Raw genomic sequence first — 13,699 nt, 5'->3', positions numbered from 1 at the left:
TGGAGTTGTGGATAGTGAGGAGGGCTGTTGTCAGCTGCAAAGAGACTTAGATATGATGCAGAGCTGGGCTGAGTGGCGGCAGATGGAGTTCAACCCTGTCAAGTGTGAGGTTGTCCATTTTGGAAAGACAAATAAGAATGCAGAATACAGGGTTAACGGTAGGGTTCTTAGTAAGGTGGAGGAGCAGAGGGATCTTGGGGTCTATGTTCATAGATCTTTGAAAGTTGCCACTCAGGTGGATAGAGCTTGTAAGAAGGCCTATGGTGTATTAGCGTTCATTAGCAGAGGGATTGAATTCAAGAGTCGTGAAGTGATGTTGCAGCTGTACAGGACCTTGGTTAGGCCACATTTGGAGTACTGTGTGCAGTTCTGGTCGCCTCACTTTAGGAAAGATGTGGAAGCTTTGGAGAGGGTACAGAGAAGATTTACCAGGGTGTTGCCTGGAATGGAGAATAGGTCGTACGAGGATAGGTTGAGAGTGCTAGGCCTTTCCTCATTGGAACGGCGAAGAATGAGGGGTGACTTGATAGAGGTTTATAAGATGATCAGAGGAATAGATAGAGTAGCAGTCAGAAACATTTTCCCCGGGTGCAACAGAGTGTTACAAGGGGACATAAATTTAAGGTGAAGGTTGGAAGGTATGGGGGGGATGTCAGGGGAGGTTCTTTACCCAGGGAGTGGTGGGGGCATGGAATGCGCTGCCTGTGGGAGTGGCAGAGTCAGAATCATTGGTGACCTTAAAGCGGCAATTGGATAGGTACATGGATGGGTGCTTAAGCTAGGACAAATGTTCGGCACAACATCGTGGGCTGAAGGGCCTGTTCTGTGCTGTATTGTTCTATGTTTTATGTTCAATGCCTCTGACTCACAATATTCTGCTAACCCTACACAACAGTGGGAATCAACCATCGATTAAATTCTATTTTAGACAAACTAAATATTCAGCTTCCTTGGCTCAATGGAGTACACAATTCTAAAGATTCTTCATTGTACGACCTGCTTAAGATAATTAATGGTACTGTAATTTTATGTAAGCCCTGATGGTGTGCAATATTAAAGGGATGACTCATTTCATTTACCACATGAGAAATTTTCAGATTTGCCTGAAATGGAAAAGGGGTAATAATCTTTAAAGTTATGTCCCCCCCAGACAAACCATTACAACACCACTTCCACAATGTTTTGTGAATGGATAGAACTTGGATCCAGCAATTGCTTTTGGTTTATTTGTTTTATCATGGAAATAAGCAGTGAAGGACCTGTCAGGACCCTCTAAGCACAAAACAATCTCATTATGGTGAGGGTGCTGTCGTAGTCATGAAGAGGTCAAATAAATCATTGTGAAGTACATTGATTCATTGGTGTGGACGGCCTTCATTGTTTGGGATACAAATATCCTAGTTTTGGTCTTGAACCTGGGCCCAAAGTGGGACAGAACAAGTCAGTGGTTTATCAAGCCTTTTTGTATATGAATCTGTATTGTAAGGTTTGTGTCCTTTTTATTTCTGAGTTATTTTTGTTAATAGTGAACTGAAATGAAAATGAACAAGTTTCAAATGTTGAAACTATGGTTGCAGTTTGGATGTTCAGTTAACCTGGCACCCATTAAAAACATCATGCAAACAATCATTTGAACAGACAGTAATTGAAGGTTGAGTTGCAGACTATTTGGTTTGGAGAGGTTGTGTAGTTGGAGATTTGCAGGAACAAGAAGGTAATTTGGGTTTTAGATAGTTAACCTGAGTGGGGTGAGGAGGGACAATGTTCAGTTGCATGGAAATTAGGAAATCAAAGGTAAAAGACAATAATTCATGACTCTCAGCAATACTGCATCCCATAAAGAAAGAAAGATTCTGAGAGAGGGATAAACCAAACATGACTGACTAACAAAGTCAAGGACATTGTGAAGTTGAAAAAAAAAGCACATAATGATTGACTAGTGATTGACTAGAACACTAGGATAAATTCTCCATGGAAGGAGAACTAACAATAAAAAAAATAGTTTCTCTATTTTAGCAAACAAGTGAGGATTATAAAAGCTGACAATAAGAACTTATTTAAAAATATAAGAATTCTATCTGAGATTAGATTAGTGATGGCCTTGATTGTTACCAGAAAATAAAAAGACTGGGCCGGAATTTGTGAATGGGACATTGTGTCAAGGATCCTTGATAACAAAACAAACTTAAATGCTTTGGAACAAGGTAGATGAACTGAGGATGCAAATTGTAGGAATTGAGGATGATCTCATATCCATTACACAAAAATGGTAACTAGGAGTTCAATATTGGGAAGTTAACTTACAGGGATTTTGATAGTTTGGTCAGACAGGAAGGATGGAAAAGATGGTCGGGGTAGCCCTGTTAACAAGAAACAAAAAAGAAAGATGTGAGGAATGAACTCAACTCTGTTTTTTTGGTTGGAGGGTAAATAATCAAACTACAAAGGAAAGAAGGCATTAGTGAGTATTGTATAGATCCCCAAATGATAGCAACTCTTTTGGAAAGGCTATACATCAACAAGTAATTTGAACATGTTAAAGAATAGATCAATAATTGTAGGTGACTTTACTCTTGATGTTGATTGAGTTAATCAAAATGCAAAGGGTAGCTATGAAAATGACTTTAGTGCATTAGGGATAGTTTCCTAGAGCAACATGCCATACTGTCAACCAAAGAGCATTCTACATTGATCCAATAAGAGGAAATGCAGCAGGTTTAAGAAATGATCTCAAGTAAAATATCCCCTTAGAATTAGTGATCATAACATGACTGAATTTAATATTCAGTCCAAGAATGAGAATCTTGGATCAGAAACAACTGTGATTAACTTAAATAAAGGAATTTCAATGAAATGATGACAGAGTTAGCTGGAGTGAACTAGATGGATAGATTAGTAGGAATGACAGAATGTCAGCAGTGACAGACTTTTAATGAGCTAATTCATGACTGTCATGAAAGCGGCATCCAAATAAGAAAGAAAGATTCTGCGGGTCTGAAGTCACATGTCAGCCAGACCAGATAAAGATGGCAATATCCATCCCTAACTGACAGTGAACGAGATGGGTTTTTCTGACAATTGACAATGGTTTCATGGTCGTCATTAGACTTTTAATTGTGAGCAAATATGAGGTCTTGGACTTTGGAAAAAAGCATGGACTATTTTCTAAATGATGAGAAAATTCATAAAGCCAGAGTACAAAGGAATCTGCAAGTGTGAGTCCAGGATTCTCTAAAGGTTGACTTGCAGGTTGATTCCGTGGTTAAGAAAGCAAATGTAATGTTGTCATTTATTTCGAGTGTTGGAATGTAAAAGCAGCAATGTGCTACTGAGACTTTATAAAGCTCTGGTGAGGCCCCATTTAGAATACTGTGTCCAGCTTTGGGCTCCACACGTCAGGAAGAACATACTGGCATTGGACTGTATCCATTGGAGATTCGCACGGATGATCCCTGGAATGGTAGGCCTAACATATATGAATGGCTGAGGATCCTGGGATTGTATTCATTAGAGTTTAGAAGGTTGAGGGAGATCTAATAGAAGCTTACAAGATAATGCATCGCTTAGAAAGGGTGGATACTGGGAATTTGTTTCTGTCAGGTGGGCATACTAGGACCCGTAGGCACAACCTTAGAATTAGAGGGAGTCAACTTAGAACAGAAATGAGGAGAATTTCTTCAGCCAGAAAGTGGTGGGCCTGTGGAATTTATTGCCACGGAGAGCAGTGGAGGCTGCCACATTAAAGGTCTTTAAGGCAGAGATGGATAGATTCTTAACCTCGCAAGGAATTAAGGGATACGGGGAGAGTGCGGGTAAGTGGCGTTGAAATGCCCATCAGCCATGATTGAATGGCGGAGTGGATTCGATGTGCTGAATGGCCTTACTTCCACTCCTATACTTTATGGTCTCATGGTCTTAATTCCAGATTCTTATTGACTTCAAATTCCACCATCTGCTGTGCTGGTCCTTGTCTGCAAGTTAACAAGAGTACCTAGGTAGATAAAGCAAGCAAGTAGGAAGGAAAATGGTATGTTGTCCTTGAGTATAAGATGGTTTTAGTTAAAAAGTAGGAATATCTTACTGCACTCGTATGGAGCCTTGCTGGGACTATAAATGGAGTATTACAGAAGTGCAGCTTTGGAATCCCTACCTAAAAGAAGGCAATTGGGGAGTTCAGTGGAGGTTCTTTAGGCTGATATTGGATTGTCAGGGCTCTCCTATGAGGAGAGATTTGTTTGGCTGAGCCTGCTTTTACTCAAGTTCAGGAGGATGAGAGGGGACCTGTTGAAATGTATTAAATTCTGACAGATTGGACAGACTTAATGCAGGGTGAATGCTTTCCTTGAATAGGGGGTCTAGAATTAGGAACAGCAGTCTCAGGATATTGGTAAACAATTTAGGACTAGGATGAGCAAATATTTCTTCACTCAATGACTAGTGAATGTGTGGAATTCTGTACCCCAGACTGCTGTAGAGGTCAAGTCACTGAACTAGTCAAGGAAGGGATGGCTAAATTTCCAGACTTTAAAGGCCTTAAAGTCTGTGGGGCAAAAGCAGGAACATCAAATTGAAATAGAACCTCAGTCACGATCTGACTAAGCAGTGAAGCAGTGTGGAAGGGCTAAATCATCTAGTCCCGCTCCTCCTTTCTCTGTTTTTACACTGCACTTCTCTTTGCTGCCAATCAGTTTCTGGCTTTTGCCGGTTTAAGTAAATACTTTTGTAACATTCATAAACATATAACTTTCTCTGAGAAACAAGCAACATCAGTGCTTATTAGCCAGGGTGTTATGGTACGTAAATAATCCCAGTTTTTACCTTGTCAAGTCCACTTCGGGAATTTTGGATTATTTTACCAGTTTGAACCAGAAAAATACATTTACATAAGCCTTAACTAGCTAAGTACCAATCACTAAGTTGCCAATTATATAGTTCTTCAGTCATTGCTGCCTACCACTCTCCACTCACCTTCATATATCCCCTCAACATGGTGCTATCAACAATTGAGTATGCAATGACAAAGCAGTGACAAAACTCATATAAAAAGTAGCATGCTATTTATGAAGATTACAAGTTACTCATATTGACAAGTATTGTTGGTAGTGTGGATGTGCGAGGGATTTTGGAGTCCATGTACATAGATCCCTGAAAGTTGCCACTCATGTTGATAGTGCTGTTAAGAAGGCATACAGTGTGTTAGGTTTCAGTGGTAGAGGGATTGAGTTCCAGAGCCCCTTGGAATATTGTGTACAGTTCTGGTTGCCACATTACAGGAAGTGTGGAAGCATTGGAAAAGGTACAGAGGAGATTTACCAGGATGTTGCCAGGCCTGGAGGGAAGGTCATATGAGGAAAGGCTGAGACTGGGTCTGTTCTCATTGGAAAGAAGAAGGCTAAGAGGGGATTTGATAGAGCTGAAAATGTGTAGCTGGAAAAGCACAGCAGGTCAGGCAGCATCCAAGGAACAGGAGAATCGACGTTTCGGGCATAAGCCCTTCTTCAGGAAGGGCTTCTTCAGGCTTATGCCCGAAACATCGATTCTCCTGTTCCTTGGATGCTGCCTGACCTGCGCTTTTCCAGCAACACATTTTCAGCTCTGATCTCCAGCATCTCCAGTCCTCACTTTCTCCGAGGGGATTTGATAGAGACATACAAGATGATCAGAGGATTAGATAGAGTAGACAGTGAAAGTCTTTTTTCTAGGACGATGATGTCAGCTTGTACAAGGGGACGTAACTACAAATTAAAGGGTGATAGGTTTAAGACAGATGTCAGAGGTAGGTTCTTTGCTAAGAGAATGGTAAGGGTGTGGAATACCCTGCCTGCCAATATAGTTAACTCAGCCACACTAGGGAGATTTAAACAATCCTTTGATAAGCACATGGATGATGATAGGATAGTGTAGGGGGACAAGCTGAGAATAGTTCACAGGTTGGTGCAACATTGAGGGCCGAAGGGTGTGTTCTGCGCTATATTGTTCTATATTCTATTAACACCAAGGCTGGAGATTCAAAATATATAGAAAGAGTAATCGTTGATCATAATTCTTGCATTGGCTTCTTCAAAATAAGCCTCATATGAACTCGAACAGTGACAGAATACCTAGGCACTGTTAGGATCATCCCAAGATCCCACGCTTCTCCTACAATGCTCTCAAGCTACCCGAGTCAAAATATTCAGCCATAGAGAGGTCAGAAAGATATTCAGGATTTAGGGCTCCTTGGGAGCAGGAAATTGGTAATCAAATTAGTGTTAGTTTCCAGGCAGCATATTGAGAGATCAAATGAGGAACATGGGTATAAGGGATGTGCGTATTTCTTGCTGGTTAACCATCTATGATGTGGCATTCTTTGTTCTTCAGCTAACAGAAACAGACAATATCATACCACTGGATTTCCTGATCCCATTTATGAAGAGATTGAGGTTCAGGAGCTTGGAACAAGCACAGGTAATTATCTTTCAGATTTACACATTTGACATTTTTCAACCTAAATTAAGTTTTTATTTTATAATTATAATGTATTTCTTTACTAGGTTTGAACTCTATCAGTTCACTAAACAAATTGGAATATTATACAGACAATGAGTTACATGAATATGAAGCTGCAAATATGGAAGGTAAGCTAATTTGACATCGTGTCACATGCTTTGCTTCACAATTGCCCAATGAAGAGCGAAACTAACAAACTATCACCCTCATAGTCAGTCTAGGATAGTTTATAAATGCACAATGATCGAGAAATAGTGACTTTTAGTGTAAAATCGGTTCAGAAATGCAATTACAATCCAAAACATTGTCATTGTATCTTTCAACTCAAGCACGCTGACTGCATTGCTCCAAAGATATATAATTATTTAATTGTGTTCATAAGACGTAATTAGAAGGATTTTATTTAGATACCCATATGCACGGGGATGAAAAACCTATGAGTACACCGGGAGATAATTGGTCATTGTTGAAAACCTAAATATTGGAGTCAAAGTCTAAAAAGTAAAACCACAACATTGTGTCAATATAAGTCTCAATACTCTAAATTCCCTTTGCATTTGGCAGTTAGGAGATGCATAAATTATGCACCTGTACATGATACACAATATAACCATTAAAAATGTAAACAATGGAAAGCATGGAATTGGTAAGGTGTCTTTAACACTCCTCCCTCAATGCATGTTTCAATAAATCATACCCATGTTTATTTGAAAAAAAATATTATTCTGATGTATTTAGTGTGCTTCAGTGGAGTCAGCAAAAAAAAAGTAGATCACTCAAATAAAGTAATTTCAGGCATTTGTCATGGGGGTGATAGTTGAATAGATAAACAGAAAGATCACATGGTTTGACACTGACATGCTAAAACATGTATGCATTAGTTTGTGGCTATCTTGACTAATGTAAGCTAAATATAACTAAATGGTTTCCTTTTTAGATTCACTTACTCTTTATGATATTGAACTTGGAAGACAACATGATGATGTTCAATAATTTGAGATGGAGTATGAACAATGACCAGCACTTCAGCTTCTTCCCAAATGTTTCATGTAAACCCTAATGTCTTCATTATTTACGATTTGCTATTCATTTTAATCAAATTGTGATCATGGAAATGAAAAATTTAAATGTTGCTTATTTAGAAATAAGCAATGAAGGAAAAGTTGCAGGCAAAATTTCAATGAAATTAAATGGGCTATAATTTGCTGTGTGGAAATGATAAATTTACATTTGTTTAGGAGTCAGTCACCAAATTGAAGTTAAAAAGATTTAGATCATTGAACAGTACAGAACAGTACAGTCCCTTCAGCCCTTGATGTTGTGCTAACCTTTTATCCTACTCTAAGATCAAACTAAGTTACATACCCTTCAGTTTACTATCTTCTATGTACCCACCAAGAGTCACTTAAATGTCCCTAATGTATCTGATTCTATTACCACCACACTGTGTGAAGAACTGACCTCTGGCATCTCCCCTAAATCTTCCTCCAATTATGCCTTATAATTATGCCCCCTTGAGATGGCCATTTCTGCCCTGGGAAAAAGTCTCTGACTATTCACTCTATCTATGCCTCTCATCATCTTGTACACCTCTATCAAGTCACCTCTCATCCTTCTTCATTCAAATAATAAAAGCCTTAGCTCCCTTAACCTTTCTTCATAAGACATGCCCTGCAGTCCAGGCGACATCCTGGCAAATCTCCTCTGTACTCTCTCTAAAGCTTTCACATCCTTCCGGTAATGAGGCGACCAGAACTGAACACAATATTCCAAATGTGGTCTATAGAGTTGCAGCATACCTCACATCTCTTCAACTCAATCCCCTTGCTAATGAAAGCCAACACACTATCCACTTCCTTAACAACCCTATCAACTTGGATGGCAGCTTGAAGGGGTCTATGGACCTTAATCCAAGATCCGTCTGTTCATTCACACTGCCAAGAATCCTGTTTTTAACCCTGTATTTTGTATTCAAATTTGACCTTCCAAAATGAATCACTTCACATGTTTCCAGGTTGAACTCCATCTGCCTCTTATCAGCCCAGTTCTGCATCCTTTCAATGTCCCGTTTCAACATTCAACAGCCTTCTGCACTATCCACCGCTCCACCAACTTTCGTGTCATTGGCAAACTTACTAACCCACCCTTCCACTTCCTCTTTCAAGTTTTTGTAAAAATCAAAAAGAGCAGAGGTCCCAGAACAGATCCCTGCAGAACACCATTGGCTACTGAGCACCAGACTAAATATTTTCCATCTAACACCCTCTGTCTTCTATGGCCAGCCAATTCTGTATCCAGACAGCCAACTTTCCCTGTATCCCATGCCTCCTTACTTTCTGAATGAGCCTACCATGGGGAACCTGATCAAATGCCTTGATGAAATCCATGTACACCACATCCGCTGCTCTACTTCACCAATGTGTTTTGCCACATCCTCAAAGAATTCAATAAGATTTGTAAGGCATGACCTGCCCCTCACAAAACCATGCTGACTATGTCTAATCAAACTAGTTTTCCAAATAATCATAAATCCTGTGTCCCAGAATCATCTGCAATAATTTGCCCACCACAGACGTAAGAATGACCTGGTCTATAATTCCCAGCATTATCTCTATTCCCTTTCTTTAACAAGGGAGTAACATTTGCCACCCTCCAATCATCTGGCACTACTCCAATGGACAGTGAAGACGCAAAGATCATCACCAAAGGTGCAGCAATCTCTTCCCTTACTTCTGGTAGTAACCTTGGGTAAAACCCGTCTGGCTCAGGGGACTTATCTATCCTGCTGTTTTTCAAAGTTTTAAGCACATCTTGCTCCTTAACATCAACCTTTTCAAGCATATCAGCCTGTTTCACCCTCTCCTCACAAACATCAAGGTTCCTCTCAGTAGTGAACACTGAAGCAACGTATTCATTAAGGACCTCCCCTACCTCCTCTGACTCCAGGCACAAGTTCCCTCCAGTATCCCTGATTGAACCTACTCTCACTATGGCCATCCTCTTGTCCTCCCACCAGTGTAGAATGCCTTAGGGTTTTCCTTAATCCTACCCACTAAAGCTTTTACATGTCCCTTGCTATTTCTCTTAAGTCCATTCTTCAGTTCCTTCCTGGCTACCTTGTAACCCCCTTGAGCCCTGTTTGATCCTTGCCTCCTCAACCTTAAGTAAGCTTCCTTCTTTCTCTTGACTAGATGTTCCACATCCCTTGTTACCCAAGGTTCCTTCACTCTACCATCCATTCCTTGACTCAGTGAGACAAACCTATACAGCATTATCAGCAAGTGCTCCTCCATGTTTCTCAGAGAACATCTTTTCCCAATTTAGGTGCGCCAGTTCCTGCCTAATATCATTGTAATTCCCCCTCCCCCAATTAAATACTTTCCCATACTCTCTGCTCATATCCGTCTCCATGTCTATAGGAAAAGCCAGAGAGCTGTGATCACTATCACCAATATGCTCTCCCACCGAGAGATCTGACAGCTGGTCTGGTTCATTGCCAAGCAATAAATTCAATATCGCCTCCCCTCTCGTCAGCCTATATACATATTGAATCAAGAATGCTTCCTGGACACACCTGACAAAACCTTCTCCATCCAAACTATTTGAACTGAGGAGGTTCCAGTCAATATTAGGGAAGTTAAAGTCACCCATGACAAAAGTCACCTTTCCAAAATCTGCCTCCCAATCTGCTCCTCTGTGTCTATGTTGCTATTGGGGAGGAGGTTGTGAGGCGGGGGCAGGGAGGTGGTGCTGTCTGAAGAAAACTCCCAATAAAGTGACTGTTTCTTTCTTGTTTCTGACTTCCACCCATATCAACTCTGTGGACAAACTCTCCTCAATGACCTCCCTTTTTGCAGCTGTGATATTACCCCTGATTAGCAATGCCGCTTCCTCTTGACTCTTTTTGATGGGATTAATTTTGCTGTGGTAGAATTTTGCATGTTGCACTTGTTGCACTGTTTGAGCATTTATCTCGCAATTTTGTAATCATAATCATCTGGTATTTTTCTTATTCTAGCTGCTGTGCTTTGAATTAGTTGTCCTTAGATATTGTTTTCCATGACAATGATTGTCCTGATGTTATTTTACAAACAGTGAAACAAAAAGTGGGATGACCTATGTGTTAGTGGTGTAATACATGCAGAGTGTTTTAAAATAAATTAAGCTGGATTGATAAATGCACTGTTGTCCTCAGTACTGAACTATGTACATCACTTGTATGATGTACATCCGTTTTCACTTTCAATAATGCGCACATCTGACTCATTTATTTGCCAAAAAGATAAGAAAACTAAACTCCGAAAGTTTAAAAATGGATTTTCTTTTTCATAATTCATTCCTCAAATAAATTCATTTCTAATAGATCCGGTAGTTGTATTCAAATAATGACACATTCAGACAAAGCAAATTTTAATACGGCAAACATCAGTTTGTACATCCACTTCATTTAGTTGTGTCAATGTAGATATTGCGTTTTGTTTAATTTAGTTGATTAGATGGCGGTTTAACATGCAGAGTGGGTTCAATTCCTGCACTGGCTGAGGTGACCATGAAGAATTGACTTTCTGAACTTCTGTTCTTGTCTGAGGCATAGTGAGGAAAAAAAAACTTCAAAGATTTTTTGGACATGGAAATACAAATGACAAAACAGTATTCTATCTTTGATTGATAACCTTGCAACCTTTTTGGCTAAGTTGAACGCAAAAGGACTCGCATATGTTTGGCTCTATCCAGTCTGTCAAGTCATCACATTTGGCTCATTACCAAGAAACAACGGCTTACTTGTATTTTCCTAATGCCATTACTGACCTCAGGGTTTCCCAAAGTGCTTTCTGCCCAGATAAGCACCATTTATTTGAGTTATTTTTGCATTGTTGATAATGCAGGAAGGGGTAGTTTGACGCAGTATGATCTTTCAAATAACAACGCGGGAGATCAACCTAAAATCTGCTTTGGCTTTTGATTGTGGTATAAGAATATCGTCCAGGTCATAGATTGATATGATATCATATTCCATGGGAGATTTGACTCCTAAGCAGTCAGCTATGAATGCAGTGTAAATCATATCCCAAAGACCTCACAATCTATAGTACACCACTTCTTACATGGTGATTAAAAAAAAACACTGTAGAGGCTAGAAATCTGAAACAAACACAGGGAATACATTTTCTACATTGTGCACAGATGTGTGAAATTAGACCTTGGGCTTGAATCCTGGTCTGGGCCCGCAATCCTGAAATGTATAATCCAGCAACACACCTTGAACTTATGAGCCAGTCTAGTTCATGAACAGTTGTCTTCAGTCACCCTAACAGACAACATAAAGACATGAGCAGTTGAAAACTCAGCTTCTCAATGATCCATTTCTGAACATAAATGTTGGGAGTAGAATTTGTAATACTTCATTAAAGTGCTGAATTATCAATATCTTTTTAAAAATTATGCATATTTCATAATTGAATGGACTGAAAGCAAAGGTAATTTCAGTGAGAGGGAGGGAACTGAAGGAAATCACTATTAGTAGGGAATTTGTTTTGGGGGAAAAGTGAGTCGAATGGTCAATAAATCCCCAGGCTCAGATAATCTACAACACAAATTCAGGAAGTTGCCGTAGAAATACTGGATCATCTTCCAAGCTTCCATATAGTCAGGTACAGTTTCTATAGACTCAAGGGTAGCTAACATTACCTCTTTTTTTTTTTGTAAATATATTTATTAGCAAATTTTTTTATCTTTACAAACATATAAAATTATTGAAAAAAAACAATAACAAATATCAGTATAATAAAAAGAAAACATAAATTACAATACAACTACTATCTACTAACTACTAACCTACCTTCTAATTCAAAGCAAACTCTAACACTTTTCAAAGCAACATCAAAAAAAAAGAAAAGCAAACAAAAACAAAAAGAAAACACAAAATACCGAAGAGATCTATGCTCAGCGCAAAGCTCCCAAACAAAGGAATGGGAGCATTGCATTAACTCAAGAGACCCCCTCCAGGGCCCAGGGCTTGACAAATTTAATCATCCTGGTTAAACAAACACCCTAGTTAAGATAACTGACAAATCTATATCCAAATAACTCAAGTAGGGCTGCCATGTCTTATAAAAATTATCTCTTGTGTGATGCACCATGTTTGTAAAAAATCCAAGGGTATGTGCTCCATAATTAATTTCTGCCATCCCAGCAAGCCCGGTGGGTTCTCAGACACCCAATTCATCAGAATATTCTTCCGTGCACAGTATGTAAGAACATTAAATAGTTTCTTCCCATGCCCGTCTAAAGATGGTAAATTCGGTAGACCTAAGAGGAGAGATATCGGGTCTACTTTGACTTCAGTCCTCAATACCCTCCCTATCTCTCCCGCCACAATGCTCCAATAAACATGAAGCCTATGGCATGTCCAGAAGCATGTCCAGAAGCTTATTTTACATTTGGGGCATAGTGAAGATGCCCCTTTTTGAAACTTCGCCAGACGGTCTGGTGCCAGATGAGCCCTGTGCAGAACTTTTAACTGCATAGCGCATGTCCTATTACAGATTGAGATCTTTCGAGTATTCTCCCATATGTTCTCCCATGTTTCAGAAGAGATCTCCACTCCCAGCTCTTGCTCCCAGACCTCACATAACCAGTTAATATCCTGCCAGGCCCTGCCACCCACCAGGCGATAGAGGACACTAACCGAAAGGGTGCTTGTGGAGCGTAGCAACAACCTCTCTGTATTGAGATTATAGGGCTTAGTGAGAAGCGTAGTCTTCTTCTAGATGAAATCCCTAACCTGAAAAAAACGGATAAAATCTCTGCTGGGTAACCCGTATTTGCGGGTCAGTTGCTCAAAAGACATCATAATCTCACCCTCAAACAAGTCTCTGTAATTAGAAACTCCTCTCAATGCCCATAGTTTGAACCCTGAGTCCATCTTCCCTGGTCGGAACCCTGACATGCTGACTATAGGTGTAAGTGGCGAAGTCTTGGATAAACAACCCTCACTCTGACGCATTGCCCTCCATGCCTTGACTGTACTAATGACAATGGAGTTCTGGCAGTGGTCCATAGCTGTCCTCATCTTATCCATGAACAACAGGTTAATAAGAGGGCACTTTGCTTGGGAGGTCTCAATATCCAGCCATATTGAGTTTGGATCGTTACCTACCCAACTGCAGATAAAGGACAGCAGGGAACTCAATTGATACCTTCTGATATC

At 39.9% G+C, this 13,699-nt stretch overlaps 1 protein-coding gene across 1 annotated transcript in view; it reads left to right on the top strand.

The window, feature by feature from the left end:
- The window catches only part of LOC148148279 (scavenger receptor cysteine-rich type 1 protein M130-like), a 49,844-nt gene extending 39,237 nt beyond the window's left edge, over positions 1-10,607 (top strand). Inside the window, exons 14-16 of the mRNA XM_087993949.1 lie at positions 6,361-6,447; positions 6,534-6,617; positions 7,427-10,607. Of these exons, the coding sequence (XP_087850075.1) occupies positions 6,361-6,447; positions 6,534-6,617; positions 7,427-7,482 (227 nt within the window). The 3' untranslated portion in view covers positions 7,483-10,607. The remainder of the gene's footprint in view (positions 1-6,360; positions 6,448-6,533; positions 6,618-7,426) is intronic.
- The last annotated feature ends 3,092 nt before the right edge of the window (positions 10,608-13,699 follow it).

The sequence above is a fragment of the Chiloscyllium plagiosum genome, unplaced genomic scaffold, assembly GCF_037043375.1.
Source record: "Chiloscyllium plagiosum isolate Xiang-an unplaced genomic scaffold, Cpla_swu_hap1 HiC_scaffold_13, whole genome shotgun sequence".
Lineage (NCBI taxonomy): Eukaryota > Metazoa > Chordata > Chondrichthyes > Orectolobiformes > Hemiscylliidae > Chiloscyllium > Chiloscyllium plagiosum.
Note: the sequence above shows the minus strand (reverse complement) of the source record. Positions and strands in the feature narration are given on the sequence as shown.